The 17,951-nt window shown below is 49.3% G+C and overlaps 1 protein-coding gene across 5 annotated transcripts in view; it reads right to left on the bottom strand.

The window, feature by feature from the left end:
* GRK3 (G protein-coupled receptor kinase 3) overlaps positions 1–17,150 on the bottom strand; it is a 79,759-nt gene extending 62,609 nt beyond the window's left edge. For 2 of the 5 annotated variants that reach the window (XM_081113702.1, XM_081113703.1), the window contains exon 1: positions 16,942–17,150. In XM_081113702.1, the coding sequence (XP_080969828.1) occupies positions 16,942–17,054 (113 nt within the window). In that variant the 5' untranslated portion in view covers positions 17,055–17,150. Of the gene's footprint in view, positions 1–9,767; positions 10,223–16,941 lie in introns of those variants that run through there. The other 3 variants (XM_081113705.1, XM_081113706.1, XM_081113704.1) reach the window with 2 other exon arrangements.
* Positions 17,151–17,951: the final 801 nt, after the last annotated feature.

Below are 17,951 nucleotides of genomic sequence, written 5' to 3'. Positions count from 1 at the left end.
AAACACAGAAACAGAGGAGCTCTTGGCAGAATGTCTAGGAAACAACACGGGCTCAGGAACAGCCTAAACATTTGCTGACGAGAGCGAATGACGACAGTGGGGCTGCGAACGAGGCTGGAAGAATTAAGACAGGATAAACAGTGAAACGGACCAGAGAGCACATAAACTGGCCACACACACATGGAACTCCGATATGTAACAGAAGCAGCCAGGCAGAAAGATCAGGGAAGGAGGGATTATTCAAGAAGTGAACCCCAAAAGTATCCAAATAGAAGGTGTAGAAATGGAATCTTTATCATCCATTGATGGGCAGCAATTTGGCGTTGCTTTTTTATGTAATTTTTTTTTTTTTTACTTTATAAAACAAACTAATTGAGGTATAATCGAAATATAATTAAATGTCTATGTAATTGTCCCATTCAATGAGTTTTCACATATAATTACTATCCTAACCAAGATATCAAAGATTTCTGTCACCCCAAAAGGTGCCTCTTTGCAATGAATTCTCCCAGGAGTCTAGGATCCAGGCAACTACCGATCCCCTTTCTGTTAATCCGGTGACTCGCTCCAGTTGGAGAATTTTATATTGTTGAATTCATACAACACATTGACTTTTGGGTCTGTCTTCTTTCGCTGGGCAAAGCGAGCCCCATCTATATGGCTGGGTGCATAAGCATGTAGTTCTTTTGTACTGCCATGCAGTATGGCCTTGTATTCCACCATTTGTTTATCCACTCATCTGTTGACAGACATAGGGGCTGTTTTCATGTTGGGGCTATTACGAATCAAGCCGTTTTAAACATTTGTACGTCTGTTTTGTTATGGACACGTGTTGTCATGTGTCATGGGTAGATATCTAGAAGTGAAACTGCTGGCCACGTGCTAAATCGTAGCTAACGCATAGTGAAGAGGTGCTGAGCTATATTCCAAACGGGCTGTCCACTGTTCATTCCAACAATGGATGACGTCAGTTGCCAGTGTTTTTGGTTTTAGCCGCTCTGTTGGGTGTGTGGTGGCATCTTATATTGACCTGTATTTGCATTTCCCTGGTGAACCATGACGCTGAGCGTGCTTGAACACGATGATTGGGATGCGTATATCATCTTTTGTGCGGTGTGTTGTGAAATCTTTTGCCTCTCTTTTAATTGAGTTGTTTGTCTTATTACTTGGCTGTAAAATGTCTTCATATAGCCTGGAAACAAGTCCTGGGACGGATTATGTGATAATAATATACTGATTGGAGGCCTAATTTTTTTTTTTTTAATTTACTATCAACTTGCTGGAGATACATTCACCCTCCTTGTCATGACCTATTGGGGCCTTGCTATATAAACACAAGGTAAGTATAATAAATACTGTAGCATAATTTTTAAAAAATGTCTACTACTATTGTGGTTGAAATACTAGCTACCAGATATCTGCTCTCTCCTGGCCCAAGAACAGGGTGAGCTAAGTTGTACTGCCACCTTACTAGCAGAGACACTACCGTACGTATGCAGTATGTACGTATGACATAACTAGATATCTCCCATTATTAAAAGCCTCTATATTTTAGCCCTGGCTGGTTTGGCTCAGTGGCTAGAGCGTCGGCCTGTGGAATGAAGGGTCCCGGGTTCGATTTCGGCCAAGGGCACGTACCTCGGCTGCAGGTTCCTCCCTGGCCCGGGCCCTGGTCGGGGCGGGCCCGTGCAGGAGGCAACCAACATATCACCTACAAAAGGCAGAGTGCAGAAGAGAGCTGTGAGGATCAAGCGAGATGGCAAGAGGGCGCCCTCAGAAGCACCACACAGCGAGAGCTGTTATCATCACGAACCACCACCGAGAAACCAAAAAGGCAGATTGTTTTAAAAGATAAGATGACTAAGCAGTCAGACCAAGATGCAATTCCCCCAAAAGGAAATTGCTTTCTTTCGTTTGTAGTTACTAAATATTTTCCACTAACTATTCATTAAACACTCAAAATAGAGCTGTGTTATCCAATGTCGCAATAAAAACTTTACCACTAGGTTCAAAACCACAGAGCTCGGCCAGATAGGCTCTGAAGAGGTCCGCAGAAGTGCCTGGCACAGCTTGCTATCCACTCTTCTCAAGTTTCCGGGGTTCCTCAGATCCTTGGCAGAAAAGTCTTGCATATAATTTACATATCGCTAGGCAATTCGGCATGGGACCATTTACATTCAGAAGATCGCAACCCAATTAAGCTAAACGTGCATTCCTTTGCGGTTTTTCTACAACATTTTGACAACCCACATCATGTTTTTAATGTCATTTTCTTGGCAATAGATGACCTGATATTAAAGTGACACGTAGCATACTCGAATTTCACAGGCCAAAAAGCGCCATGCACAAAGCCATTCCCAAACAGATGCAATTTGAAGGGTGAACAAATGGTTGGGGTCACCAGTTTACCTAATCAACGCTACGAAAACTTGGGGCTCTAAACTTTCCCCTTCAAATGGGTAACAATAAGCATTTGAGATTCCATTCACCTACTGTCAAAATACTTTTGAATCAGCAGCAGTACATAAGCAGCTTCCGTTTCACTGCTGTGTTGTTGTCTGTGTGAAGTTAGCGCTCAGGGAGAGAGGCTGCAGGAGGGGGGACTCCGCAGGAGCCTGGAGCGTCCTCCTGGCCTCCAAGAGCCATTCTACACGTAATGATCTCATTTTAAAAGATATCTGAGGGCCTCTATTTTGGCCCAAGGTCCAAACTCCTTGGCACAATATAGGGAGCAGTTCCAAAGGGGATCCCACCCAGCTCATCAACCGCCTCCTGCCACCATCTTGCTTCTAGAGCAGCCGCACTTGACTCTTTTCACTGCCCGATACTCCGGTAAGTAGGATTCCCTCGAATGCTTCTCTTGACATGAAAACCTTCTACACATCTTCCAGGATCCGGGTCGGGCTCACTAACACTGTGATGCCTTCCCCAGCTCGTGCACAGGTAAGTCCCACTTCACTTTCCACCGCATGTCCAATGGCACCGTGGCATCATTTCCCACAATGCACTGCAAATATATATATATATTTACATATATATATTTAAACATATAGTAAATATATGATATATCAATATAAAGGAACTATATATACATATAAACAAACAGATGTTGTAAATATGTGTGTGTGTGTATCAGATGCCAGTTGAGATAGAAAGAGCCGGCCACTAGACAGAGCTGGCGGCCTATTTTCACAGCCGAGGAGGATCAATAAGGAGTTTTGTTTTCCTACTTGTTTGGGGAATCTCTGCTATAGAAACACGTGTATGGTAGCTTCCTATGTATTGCTGATGGAACATTTTATTGCACACTTGGCGGCTTAAAACAACAGACATTTATTATCTAACGGATGTGTAGGCTAGAAGCCTGAGACGGGTCTCGCTGGGCTGAGCTCCAACTGCCAGCAGGGCTGTGTAGCGAGGGGAGACCCCATCTCCCTACGGCCCACGTGCCTGGGCCCAGGGCCCCCATTCTAGCCTCAAGGCCAGCACCGGCAGATGGCCTCCCCCAGAAACCAGGGGTAATCTCTTTATCATGACGTCAGCACATTAGCCACCCGAACTCCACCTGCAACCGACCCTCTTGCCCCATGGCCTAACAAGAGTCCCAGCTCCTGGGATTAGGACGTGGACCTTTTCAGGAGGCCATTCCTCTGCCCACCACAGGGTCTGAACAGACACAAAGTATTTTAACCAGCGGCAGGCGTGTTCTTTGGATGTTCTCCCTGTCCAGCCTGTGGCCAGGAGAATCCCTTCTGATACAACAGAAAGCACGGGTCCCTGGCTGCTTGCCCAGCCCCTGACCACACACACCTTGCCTGAGTCAGGTGCAGTGGTGCGGTCGCCCACTGAGATGAGATTTTTCCATGACTAGACATGACGAAGACATGTATTTGCAAAGAAAAGAAAAAAATCAGGAATTTAAAAATGACTTTCCAATTCAAATTTTAACCTTCCAGGGTTTTTACTCAGCTCCTGTCATGTACTCATGTACCTCTTCGTTTACAGTTAAGATCTTAATTCTTATTACCCAGCGGTATCTATAGAGTCTATATGAAACACCTTGAAATAATAACACTGAGACCTCTGAACGCCGTTCTGTTTATCCTTAAAAATCTAGAGGACCACATGGCATCATCTAGCAAAACTGAAAATGCCTGTATCTTTCTTACTTCTTTCTATTGGGGGGGGGGGGGGGGAGGGGGAGGTTTACTCTGCAGAACACACGGGTCCAAAGACACACAGGTAAGCTATTCACTGCAATAGCACTTGTGATTCTGAGCACGGGGCTGGGTAAATCGCGATTTTATGGCACATCAAGCAGCAATTCAGACAACTGAGACTCCTCTCTCCGCGTGCCACTGCGTGAAGAGGGCCGGCCGCAAACAGGCTCACGAGTGAGTTCTTGACAATCAGAGCTCCACCCCCATATGACCTCAACCACCTTTCTGTGTAAAAGTTAAACACGTGACCTGGCTCATTCATTTCCTATCACAGCGTAGAATGCAGCACTAGCAACAGTTATCAAGTTCAACAGGAAAAAAAATCCTTCATGTATTGAGAGTAACTGACAAGTATGTTCAAGCCAAGGATACCCGTGTGCCTAGTGTCAGGGAGAGATAGGGATCTGCATTTTGTTTTTTAAGATAAAGGTGCATGTGAAATTACAAAACAGTGTTTGGGGTGAGAAAATATTCAGGACCCTTGACGTGTAGCTTCTCCTAGTTTATAGCACTGCCATCATCATCGATAACTATCCTACCACCTAACATGAAATTGCCGACACCTTATCTCTAAAGGAATTGTCCATATATTTATTATTAAATCAGAGTCTCCAGGGAAATGATATGTAAGCTACTGAAGTACCACTTCAGGTTCCTGTAGCTGGTAACCTTCCATTGAATGAAGACGATGCATTCATGCATTCGCAAACTGTGTTGGTAACATCTGAAATGGACAATGTTCCGCTACCCAAATATAAGGACCTTCTTCTCTGAGATGATTTCCGTGGCAAAAGATAGTCTGTTAACGTGCACAGAATTTCCACTGAGGCTCAACTGTGCCCTGTGCTATCAATGTGACTTTGAGCAATTAGCTTCTCTCTGAACCTGAACTTCCTCCTTCTAAATCGGGAGGTGATGAGTATTGCGGAGATGTTTCCAAGAATCTAAAAATAAGGGGAAAAGCCTGCCCTCAGAGAATAAAAGATTTTCATCAGGACATAACGACAAAGGGCAGAGAAAGGCCAAAGGCTCCGGAGCGGGCTGGCCTTGGCCGTGGCTTCAGTGACTGTATCCCCAAGCCCAGCGGAGGCCGGCCACCAATGAGAACAGGAAGCAGAGGAATACGGAAAGACAAGTGACACCAGAGCCGCTGGCTGGCAGGGAATCCGAGTATTCCACGCCCAGTGGAAGGCCACCCGGGGAGAGATGACTCGCTCACAGCTGGAGCTGAAAGCCACAAAGCCACCTTCTGACCCATTCATGGGTCACGGCCAGGCCCGTGCTGGCTGTGCCACCTTCTGTAGGCCGCGCCACGTCCAGGGGGCAACCGGGGGGGCAGCAGGCTCTGCTCCCTCAGACCTGGGGCATCTGGGCTCCTAGGAGAGTTAGCGTCGAGCGGAAAGTAGCAGATTTGACATTTTCGTTATAGTTTGGCTTTCAGGTCATCTCCCATGTGAGTTCATGCGTTCTGGGGGGTGGGAGCCTCTAGCTTCATAGAGTCTCAAAGGGGTCTTTGATTTTAAAACAAGAACCACCTGCCTCTAAGAAGAGAATGGGTTGGTCAGGCCGACTTGGCTGATGGACGTGAATTTCACAATAAGAGACAGAGAGATGCTCGGGACCGTGAGAAAAGTCTAGTTTCTGAGGCTGAAAGGCTGGGGGTCGCCTCCAAGACCACAGGAAAGACACTAGTGCAGGGGTCCTCAAACTTTTTAAACAGGGGGCCCGTTCACTGTCCCTCAGACCGTTGGAGGGCCGGACTATAGTTTAAAAAACAACTATGAACAAATTCCTATGCACACTGCACATCTCTTATTTTGAAGTAAAAAAACAAAACGGGAACAAATACAATATCTGTATTTGCATGTGGCCCGCGGGCCGTAGTTTGAGGACCCCTGACCTAGTGTGTGAGGAGACAGCCAGCACCCCTCCCCCCCCCCCAAATAAGCAAAACATGCCTTCCAACATCTCCACATCGAGGACAAGTCTAGAATAAATTTGTCTTTTTTTAATCTCTCCTTACTACAGAGAATTGTAAGAACTAAAAAGAGTTAATATGTGTAAAACTGTAACACACTATAGCCCGGCCAGCATGGCTCAGTGGTTGAGTGTCGACTTATGAACCAGGGGGTCACAGTTCTATTCCCGGTCGGGGCACATGCCCAGGTGGCGGGCTCGATCCCCAGTGTGGGATGTGCAGGAGGCAGCCGATCAAGGATTCTCTCTCATCATGGATGTTTCTGTCTCTCTCTCTCTCTCTCCCTCTCCCTTCCTCTTTGAAATCAATTTAAAAAAAAATTTTTTTTTTTAAATACTACATACAAGTATTAGTGGAGGTTTTTCCCCCTCTAAATTTAAACCTATCAGATAAATATAAAATAGGGTATCAGATGTCACTGGGTTTAGTAAGTTATATACATACACAGATCTAAATAGTAAGTCCAAACGTTGACCTCCCATCGTGATCGTGTCAATACCGATCCAAGTTATACCCCGGTTTCCAGAGAGTTTCCTGAGGGGGGGAGAAAGGGAGTGTGGACCACTGAGGCACTTCAGGAGAGTCCTGCTTTGCTGTCTGTTCTGTCATCATATATCCGACCCCACAGAGGCATGCGGTAACTCCAATCTCATCTGAAGGAGTTTCCACCATCTACCTCATTAAACGTTTCCAGGATGAAATGACTAGAGAAAAATACGCTTTTTTAAATAAAATAGCCTGATTTTAAAAAAATAATTTAAAATACCAATCCCCGGTCCGCTTGATTTAAAGGACAGAAACACAAAGTTTTCCACACGAAATTTTAAAAAAAAAACAAAAAACAAAACAATCAACCCAATGACTAAACCCTAAGAAATGCCTCACCACAAAAACTCCGTTTTTCTTTTCTTTTCTTTTTTTTCCGGGGGGTGGGGGGAGGGGAGGGAAGATTATTGACATAGTTAGTAGCTTCTCATTCATTACTTAGAAATTGCTATTGTGCAGGAAACACCTTTCCCTTCTAGACCAATTCTATTTGAGAAGTTTTGCATAAATAATAAGCCTCCCTCCACGGCCACTGAAAACAAAACAGGAGGAAGCAAGTCCTAAGTGGAAAACAAAAACTTGACACTCCATACTTAGCGTTGTCATGACAAGAGTCACTGTACAATTTCTCTCCCAGTCAGGGCGTCGTTATAAGAAAAGAAATACAAAGAGCAGAAGAACTTGACACTCCATACGGCTGTCATGGCAAGAGTCACTGCACAATTCCTTTCCCAGTTATAAGAAAAGACCGTAGCAAATGTAGGTGAAAAAAGTGTGGCCCGTTAAAGGTGTGTAGGAAAGCCCCACGACCTCACCCATTAGGACGCATTCCATTTCTATCCAGAGTATGAAACTCCCCTCTAACGAACAGCAAAAGCCTCATATTTTTAAGAGATACGTCTAAAATGTCATCCCAGCCTTAGTCACGAGGCAAACTGAAAGTCTGCAGTATTTCACAGCTGTGCAAATGCCTTCCCGTGGAACTTTCTAGTTCATTTTTAACTTAAGCCCTTATCAACAGCAATACAGACCCAGAAAATTTAGAAGAAACAGCCTGAAAATATAGCCAGCGTTATCTTTCCAGATAAGATAACGGAAAGCAATGGACTGACTTAATTACACAACGCACAAACCAAGAGCGTGTTGTTCAGGCGCGCGGTGCCGCTGAGAATGAAGAAACGGCCACCTCTTCCGGCGAATAGAGCTGTAGGTCTTTGAATGTATGAAACTTACACCCTGAAGCCCTCACAGGGAGACTTCGACACAATTAAAGCTTCGCGTTCTTCCTAAAATACTTTAGCTCATGACAATCTAAAAATTATGCATGCATGCCTAGCACTTGCTTAGCACTAAGTAAACGACAACCATTGTCTTACGCATGGGGCCGGTGTCTAGCTTCCAGATTCCGGCTAATGGGAAACATTATCCCCCTAATCAAACCGCTGGAATGAATGTTAAATCATTTGAGGAACCAAAGAGTTTCTCCCTAGAATGGAACTTTACAGGGACCGGCACACACACACCTGAAATAGGATTTGTGACCAGTTTTGCCATCACTAAATTCATCACAGTAATGTTGCAGATACCTTTTTAGTCTTCATAAGCTTGAGTCATCTTACTTAGCCAGGTAATGTTCGGATGGACGAGCAGAGATTCCAGAACATGCAGGTGTCAGCGTGATATGAGGAATGAATGACCTGAGGAACTCGGCACAACTTCCTATGAAAGGCTGCCTTCAAATATTTGAAGATCTCCCTCGTTGGAAGGAGATGGCACTGGTGTTGCATGACCGCAAAGCGACAGGAAGAGGTGGGTGAACGGAGGGTTTACAAGAGAGCTTCCTAACTCCACAGAAAGGTGCTCCTCCAGGTGGCCCAGGTGCCAGAAGCCAGTCACCCATCCCAGGCAGCTAGACTGGCCGTCCTCCAAGACCTTTGCAAGCATGAGGCACCACATGTTAGGTTAGGAATGCGCGACCTGCTGATGTCTGAGGAAGACTAGAACGGATCATCCGCCTTGTGCTCACTGCACTGAAGCCTGCTGCTTTTGGATGCTGACTTTTGGTGCATTTTACTAAAGCCAAGACCTCTGAAGGGTGAGTCAACTCTCCTAATTGCTTAGTTCCCTATAATCAAGAGTAGGATGCTTGTGAACTCAGACTGAAGCCAACATAGACCAGAGCCGGATGGATGGATGGATGGATGGATGAATGGATGGATGGATGGACGGATGGATGGACGGATGAATGGATGAATGAAGGGAGGAAGGGAGAAAATAAATGGGGAGAGGAAGAGAAGAAAGAAGAGTAACCAAGTGGGGCACCATGTGGAGAAGGTTCTAGACCAGGGGTGGGCAAACTTTCTGACTCGAGGGCCACAATGGGTTCTTAAACTGGACCGGAGGGCCGGAACAAAAGCATGGATGGAATGTTTGTGTGAACTAATATAAATTCAAAGTAAACATCATTACATAAAAGGGTACGGTCTTTTTTTTTTTTTTTTTTTTTAGTTTTATTCATTTCAAACGGGCCGTAGTTTGCCCACGGCTGTTCTAGACACATAGCCACAACAGAGCTAGAGGAAGAAAATCTAGAAGAAATCTGGAAAATGCACCTACTACGGGTCTAAGGTCAACTTTTGCTCTTCCCTGTCGTTTCAACAATTCAACTGTCCAGAAGTCCTGCCTCCTGCACCTGTCCCTCCGAGCGCATGGCACAAGGGTCTCCGTGCAACACGGCCTCATACCTACCATGCTGTGCTTTCTGAAGGCGTTACATCTTGGACTGCATATAACCCCAGCCACCACCCCCCCATGGTGCCGTGAAAAGAAAGCCATCTTTTAATACGCCCTCCAATCATTTTCTTTTGAGTTGTCTGTGTCTGAAATCAGGCTTCTCTCCTGTTTACCAACACATGGCATGGACGGAAAAGGCTCCCGAGAGGCTGAGATTTTGACTGGGACATTTTAGGATCCGAAATGAATGGCTTTCGCATTGCACCAAAATGGAAATGGAAGTGACTTACCGAGACCCTGTGGCAAGTTGCCAGTGATACCAGGCCCGTGTTTCCTGGCTCCTAATCTAGAACTTTCTCTTTTATTGTAGTACGGCATCGTACAGTGGAGAGGACACAGGACAACGAGGGGCCGGCGATGATAGCGGGCCTTCACGTTCACTGAGGGTGAAGGTCTGTCCCGGCTACTTTCACATAATCGCCTTTTCCAGCTCCGGAGACCCTGGAAGAAGGAAATGGCAGCAAACGAGAGTGCAGGCCCAAGGCTGGGTCTAGGACAGTGACGGCGAACCTTTTGAGCTCGGCGTGTCAGCATTTTGAAAAACCCTAACTTAACTCTGGGTGCCATGTCACATACAGAAATTTTTTAATATCTGCAACCCATAGTAAAACAAAGACTTATATTTTTGATATTTATTTTATATATCTAAATGCCATTTAACAAAGAAAAATCAACCCAAAAAATGAGTTCGCGTGTCACCTCTGACACGCGTGTCATAGGTTCGCCGTCACTGGTCTAGGCGGACGGTTACCAACCACCAATCACAGGGTCTAGAAGCTGCAAGACTGTTTTCGCTGTCTCCTCTGGCGGGCTTTTCCTATAACGTCCTGGACAAAGTAATGGAATATGTTTACCCTCCACGCTGACGCTGGAGCCTAGCCGACCTCGGAGAAGACTCCCCGAGTCGGAAGGTACGCTCACGGGATGTGAGCGAGGAGCCGCGGTGTGTCAGGTCTCCTGCGCTGGAGACCCCAGAAGCAATCAAACACAGGCCCAGGGGTTCTGACTTCTAATCAATGATAAAAACAGAGAGGAATAAAGGAGCGAGAAATAGAAGCAGAGGAGGCAGGTCTGGGACATCCAGCCTCATTAGCATGCAAATTACCTCCCATACAGAGGACTTCATCAGCAAGTAAAAGAGGCTAACTAAATCATTCCCATTTCCCCAGGGCCAGGGCCCGGAGCACAGGGCCAGACAGCACCGCCCTGCACCCGGTACAGTTTCCCCTGCAGCAGCCTCCGATGCACGGCTTGAGTCACGAAGGAAAGCCACGAAGGACGGTTATCTGAATGGAAAGCGATTTTTTACGGCAAAGAAAAGACAAAAATGCCGTCTTGCCCTTTCACCTTTTTCCCAGGAACGGGGATTTCGGGGGCAGGGGGCGGGGAGGAGCCTGAGCTGCCCTCTTTTCTTAGTCGTGGAAATATTATTTGGAGGCCGGAGGGGGGCTGGGGGGGAGAAAGCGGCCTGTTATACAACTTCTCATTAAGAGCAGCAAGATTGCACTTTTTGTGTTAAACAGAACAGGCATTTAACCCTCACGCTCCTCATGGGAAATAAGGAACAAACTGCGTATTCACTTAGTCATAATTACTGCTCGCGTGGGCCCGGGGGGAGCAGCCGCTCTATCCGAGGACCGTCCGCACTTCGCAAACGCTGCGCCCGTCGCTGGTGGAGACGCCGGAAAGTGACTTCTCCCCAGGCACACAAACAAACAAACAAACAAACAAAAAGGATCGCTATTCTGTCCATTCCTTGCAAAAGAAGAGGGGCGGGTGCTCATGTCCGAGAGGGGGCACAGCGAGGTAGAAAGAACCCAGGTTCAGGGAGACCGGGGCCACGTTCAGCTGGCACCGGGCAGAGGGCTTTCACGTACACCTCCCTGGGCACCTGCTGCTGCTCCCGCGATGACACCCGGGAGGCCAGGTGCCCATCTGCGAACGGCCTGGTGGAGGGCGAGCTCCCGATAAATGGTGGTGATTATGCTGCCGCTGCTTCATGGAAGTTCAAGTTCTCTTTCCCTTCCCCGGTCAGGGCTCCAGGGACCCCGGCGCCTGTTGTCTAAGACCCTGAGTTCCCCGCCCCGCTGGCCAGCCCCTGACGGCTGAAGGCCTCCTCTCTCCTTCCGCGAGCTTCGGTGCCCGAGCCAGAAGTTCCCATCCTGGTCCCAACAGATGTTTGGCAAAGCCGAGGGCAGCGCGCCGAGGGGGCGCTGAGCCTGCGACGTCTGCCCAGCGCAGATGGGCCTGCCTGGGCCTCGCAGGGATCTAAGTGGGCTGCCCATCCACAGCGCCGGGCTCTGGGGGCCGCCTCCAGGCCCCCGGCTGACGGCCCTGGAACGTCTATTTCTGAGAACAGACAGCTACACCCAGCGCTTACATCGGCAAGTCCATGGCACAAATCAGCTCTGACCGAGAATGAAATGATGACCGGAGGGTACAAATTACGTCTGTCCCTTCCTTCGTGAAAAAGAAGCAAGACCATCACCGCTGGGGAATCCATAGACAGGCCCCCAGCAACAACAGAGTCCTGTCTCCCCGGAAGCTATTCTTTCTTCCATCACTGACTTTCCAGCTCCAAGTTAGGCTGGGGCGGGTGGGGGTGGGGGTGGGGGTAGGGGTGGGGTATAACAGAAAGTGCAGGCAGAGAATCTCCCTACACCCCAAACAGGCAGGACTATTTCAAGAGGCCCACCAATCACTCAGGGATTGATAGGGGTTTGGGAAATGAGCGAAGAAACTCCATTTCCAGAGACGAAGAAACAAAACAGCTCCCTCTCCACCCAATCGTGTCACACACAGGAAGATGCAAACTCCCACCTGACATCACCACGGCTAGATAGCTCCTTCGTGAGCGGCCTACTGGTCAAACAGTGAGTTAAGGTAATGTGTTCTCTGAATTCGGACTCATCACAGCCGTCCAGGTGCTGCACAATCTTCAAGCAGCTTCTTTGGAGGAAATCTCTTTCTTCACTCAACTCTCTGTGCATTTCCCACTAGAGTCCAGTGGTTCTCAACCTTCCGGCCCTTTAAATACAGTTCCTCATGTTGTGACCCAACCATAAAATTATTTTCGCTGCTACTTCATAACTGTAATGTTGCTACTGTGATGAATCGTCATGTAAATATCTGATATGCAGGATGGTCTTAGGCGACCCCTGTGGAAGGGTCCTTCGACCACCGCCAAAAGGGGTCGCGACCCACAGATTGAGAACCGCTGCCTAGACTGTGAGCCCCGTGAAGGAAGGGGCTGGGGTCTAGGTCGGATTCCTCAGGGCGCCCCCTTTGGGTGGCTCAGAGAAATGGCTCTACAACCAGCTACAGAATGAATGTGATCAACAATCCGACAAATCTCTTTAGGGACTGTCTTTAAGATGTTGTTTTCAGCCCTTGGCTGGTTGGGCTCAGTGGATAGAGCATCGGCCTGTGGACTGAAGGGTCCCAGGTTCGATTCTGGTCAAGGGCACATGCCAGGGTTGCGGGCTCAGTCCCCAGTAGGGGGCGTGCAGGAGGCAGCCAATCGATGATTCTCTCTCATTGATGTTTTTCTCTCTCTCTCCCTCTCCCTTCCCCTCTGAAGCCAATAAAAATATATTTTAAAAAAAAAAGTTGTTTTCAGGCCTTCCTATCATATTGTACGAATGCTTCGAAAGGATAAGCTTTGCAACTGATGATCCAAAATTTTCAATGTCTTCATAAGCAGAAATGACACCTCTGGGGAGAGATCAACTTCCTGTCACTCAATCTCTTGCCACCATGTGGGAGTCCCAGTCAACCAAGTTTCATTCTTCTCGCAAAGGGTTAAAAGAGGAACGCACCTAAAGCAAAAGCTGCCTTGATCATTCCAGGCCTTACTTAAGATGCTGGTCCCCTGTAGGCCTTGGCTTAGGAAGCGGACCCTATTAAATAAAAATATTTCTTTTCTAACATGCTGGTGTTTGTCGCTGGGCCGGCCCAGTGAGTCCCTGGATCAGTTTACTCTTCCCAGTAGATCCCATTATCAGTTTCATCAGCTCAACACATGTCTCAGTAAATAAGCAGCTCTAGGATTTGAACAAATAGTCAGCTTTTACACTCATGGGTCCATTAATTGAATAATGTGTCAACATGACAAACCGGTTGCCTCTTGCGATCTCACGCAAGTACCATCTCCTCTGGGCAGAATGTTCCATTTTTCTGAGATTTCCACCCCCTACCCCCACCCCACCTCTGAACAGCAAGGGAATGCAGCCCCAGCATTTCATTGAAAACAGCTAGATTCTGTTGCTTTTCTTCTGTAAAACTGAGGGAAAGGCAAAGTCCCTAAAATAAGGAAGCGCACAGAAGACTGTGGTGACTTCAAGTCATCCGCTGGAAAAAATAAAAAGTCACCCGTGATGAGCCAGTGACTGGTTTTATGTTTCTCGCTTAGATACTAAAGCTACACATCGAACCGCTCCACCAAAGACGGGTGATCACATGGGTCACTCCAAAATGAAGGAGGAAACACAAAAACATCTGACCAGTAACCTTTACAGAAAGAGTGAAATCACACTAGTCTTTCTGAGTCACTCTGCTGAGGCATTTTAACATGAAGTTAACTTCCTTACCGTATCTAGAAATCCCCAACCTTCCACCCCGAAATCCAGCAGGTAGGCCGCCAACTGCCATCCAGTGGTAGACAAAAACTGCAAGATGTTTTTACCTGATAATCTCACTGTAAACGAATCCTACCTCAGCCCAAGCAGTGGTGGTGACTGTGTAAAGCAGTGGTTCCCAACCTGGGGCACACGCCCCACAGGGGGGCAATTTGATTTTTAAGGGGGGGGGGGGCAATTCGAGAATGGGTTATTAACTGAGTTTTTTGCATTTCTTACAGCTCTAGGGGCCTCATATACAGTATATATATATATATATATATATATATGTATTGTGACCTATTGATGCATTTCAGTTCTCTAGTAGGTGTTTTGAAACTTTATTTGCTATTTTTTTTGTATCACTTCATAGTCTTATTTTTTTTTTTTTTTTAACAATTTCTTAGTGATGTCTTCCTCAGGACTTCAGCGGTCCTTTTGTTCTTTTATTTTTCTCTTTCATGGATGCCGTGTTCTTCAGAAGCTTGTTTAGACCAAGCTAATGGCCTCTTAGGCTTCCTCCACCTGAGTAGGAGTCCACTTTTTGAATAATAAAAATGCTATGTCATGGGGGGTGGGGGGAGGGCATCAGGATTTGAGAGATGCTTAGGTGGGGCGTGGCCAAAAAAAAGGTTGGGAACCACTGGTGTAAAAGTGTCACATTACAAATCTAAAGCCCTGAAGCCAAAGCCACTGAGATAAACACCAAAACAAACAAACAAAAAACGAGGCTCCCTGGAGGAGGTCCCAACTGCCTCACTCAAGAGTCTATTTTAAAAATAGCAACAGAATATCAATTGCTAAGGAGCTGTTTCCTAAAATTACTCTCCTGTAGATGTTTCCCATTTCTAAGATATCATAAGAAATATGCTCGCAGTCACTAATTCTGCCTTAAAGAAAAAAAGACTTGCTACAGAACGCCACCTAAACAAAGACATTTATACAAGGAAGTGAATACCCTAACAAGTACGTACATTCTTAGGGGCAATAAAAAGCAGAAGTCACATTAACTTCGAAACATTGAGGGGAGAGAAAAAAGAGCAGAAGTTCCTAATTTTAGTAATATTCTATATCTCACACACCCCCCAAAAAACTGCCTGAGTTCATACTTATTAAATTTATATAGAGGAACTAAATATTTAGGGCCCTTTAGGAAGAGTGGGGAAGGCAGGAGAAAAAGGAATTCAGCATTTTATACCACATTTAGAGAAACGCCGATTTTAAGAAAAAAAATGAAATTCAGGTTTGATTTGGAGGGGTTCTTGTTCTACTTCGTCTCCTTCCCATTTGCCGGAAATTGTAAACAGAGCTGATGTGTCCATGAGCTTCGGGTGGGTTCCAGTCTGGAACAGGAGCTGTTCATTTCACAAGGCCCCCAAGGGTCTGCACTTTGCCCGGGTTTTTGACTGCTTGGCACTGCGCTCCAAAGGGCAATCCCGCAAAACCAACGCCATGCCTGGGCTCAGCGGGGCCAGGAGGCCCAAGGTAGGGAGCAAGCACGTGTTCATTTACACAATTTGGCTTTTCACAACAACCCACTCAAAGCGGCTGATAATGAAAGATTTTGTTTCCTTATGTCAAGGCATCCCTGAAGCCAATCTTGGGTGGAGGATGCTTCCAGGGCTGATGCTCTCCAAGGGAGAAGGGCTTTGGTGGAGATTCCAACATCCTACAAAATGACACGGCTTCCAACTCACTGCCCAGGCGATGCCCCTTGTTATCGCTAAGTCCACCAAGAGCTCCTTAGAGTCAAGAAGCCACGTTCCCTGTACGGCTGGGGATGGTGTTAATTAGGGAAAGAAACCGGGGGAGGGGAGAAGGCGACTGGAATGCTTTTGATATGCCGTTAGCAACTCACAATTCATCTGCTGAAGAATCTTTTCTGCTAAGACCATGAACTAGTGAAGTCTTTTTTTTACTAGCTCATCAGTAATAAATGGTTTTCGAGAAAAAAAAAAAATGACAACTTGGTCATGGCCTCACCAAGCCCCTTGCCAATTCCCCAGGGCCCTTCCCTGGTCATTTCAACAACAAATTCCTGCCCGGAGGCACCCCTTCCATGTGCGTTTCTAAGGGAATCCGATTTCAACCTTTTAGCAAAGTGCCACCCGCAGGTCTGCAAGTTGAGGGGAGCCGCTCAGGGGACACACTCAGCGCCCACAAGAAAACTGTGGGGTCACACGCCTCTCATTCCTGCGGGGGCCGCAGAGAAGAGGGAAAGGAGGGCCACGGGACTATGGCAGCTGCCGGGGAACACGCACTGCCAACTGCGGCCGCAGTACCTGGGACAAAAGGCACTCACTCCACCTGCGCGCCCGGAGCAGGAGCCCCGCGGGGGCGGGGAGGATGGAGCTGGAAGGGGGACGGCCAGGAGCCGGGAACGGAGCCCCAGGGAGTAACAGGGAGGGGGCCGGAGGGAGCCACAGCAAGGGGACGGGGAGCACAGGGGGATGGACCCAGATCGGGCTGGACTGCGACAGGGACGGGACAGAAGGGGCGGCCAGTCCGGAGCTGCCCCAGCGAAGTCACCACCGCCTCCCGCAGCCCCTCGCTGGGGCGCCCGCTCGCTGCGCGCGGGGCGCTTGGCGGCGCGCTCTCCCCGAGTCCCCCCAACAGCCCTCCGCGGCCCCGTTTCTCAGACGGGGACCCCAGGAACCGCGAGGCCAGCCCCGCAGCGCCCGCTCCCCAAAGTCGCGGGGCGGCAGCAGCCGGGCGCCCGACCTTCCCGGACGCAGGGGGTCGCTGGCGGCCGCGGGGGGCCGGCCGCGCGGACCCGGGGAGCCGGTACCTGGGCTCGGGCAGGACGATCCTCTTGCTGGCGCGGGCGGCCGGGGTCGCCTTGCTCTTCTCCATCGCCATCAGGTAGCTGACATCGGCCAGCACGGCCTCGAGGTCCGCCATGTTGGCGACCGGCAGCGGCGGCGGCGGCGGCTCCTCGGGACCCGGACGGGACGCGCTCCCGCCGCCGCCGCCCGCCGCGCCCCGACGTGGGGGGGCCGCCCCGGGGCAGCCCCCCCCCGCGCGCTCCCGCCTGCGCGCCCCCCTCCCCTCGCGCGCGCGCCCCCCCGCGCCCCGCTCAGTGCCCGGCGCGCGCCGCTGCCTCGCGCCCGCGGGGTCACCCCGCCCCGCCCCCCGCGCGCGCACCGGTCCCCGCCCCTTCCGCGAGGGGTCGGCTCGGAGAGCGCGCGCCCCGCAGTCGGTGCCCCTCGGCGCTCGGACTGACCCCCGGGCCCTCCTCCCCGCGCCTCCCCACCGAGTCCCCGCAGGCACGGTCCCGCCCTCCCCTTGGGGTGGCCACGAGGGACTTCCTCTCCTCCCCCTCCTCCCGACTTCCCGCCCCCCGCCTCTGGCTCTCACGCCCCTTTCATCCAAAACGCCCCCACTCTCCACGCCCGCCCCCAGGGCCACGTGCGCGGGACCGAGGCCCACGACCCGAGGGGCCGCGGGAGGTCTCTTGTGCCCGGGACACGGCGACTCTCGAACTGGGGAGTCCAATCGCCCTTCCTCCAGGAGGTCTGCGGCGGCCCCAGCCATGTCCCCGCGGGTGATGCTGAAGCCGAGGTCAAGGTCGCCCCTAAACAGCGCCCCCGAACCCACTCCTGACCCTGAACATCCCCAGTGTAAACTCAGCAAAGAGAAACCCAACAGCTGGAGAAAGTTTGCTCGTTTCATGCCCAGCCGCCGCCGGGCAACGTGGGGGGAGAGCTACCCCCTGGAAGCCGAGCTGCCCTTAGGGGTCCCCCTGATGGAGGAGCTGCCGGCTGCACTGGGGCCTGGCGAGGGGTGTGCGTTGGGGTC

This window comes from Myotis nattereri (genome assembly GCF_964212035.1).
Source record: "Myotis nattereri genome assembly, chromosome: 19".
Taxonomy (NCBI): Eukaryota; Metazoa; Chordata; class Mammalia; order Chiroptera; family Vespertilionidae; genus Myotis; species Myotis nattereri.
This window is presented reverse-complemented; position numbering and strand designations above follow the sequence as displayed.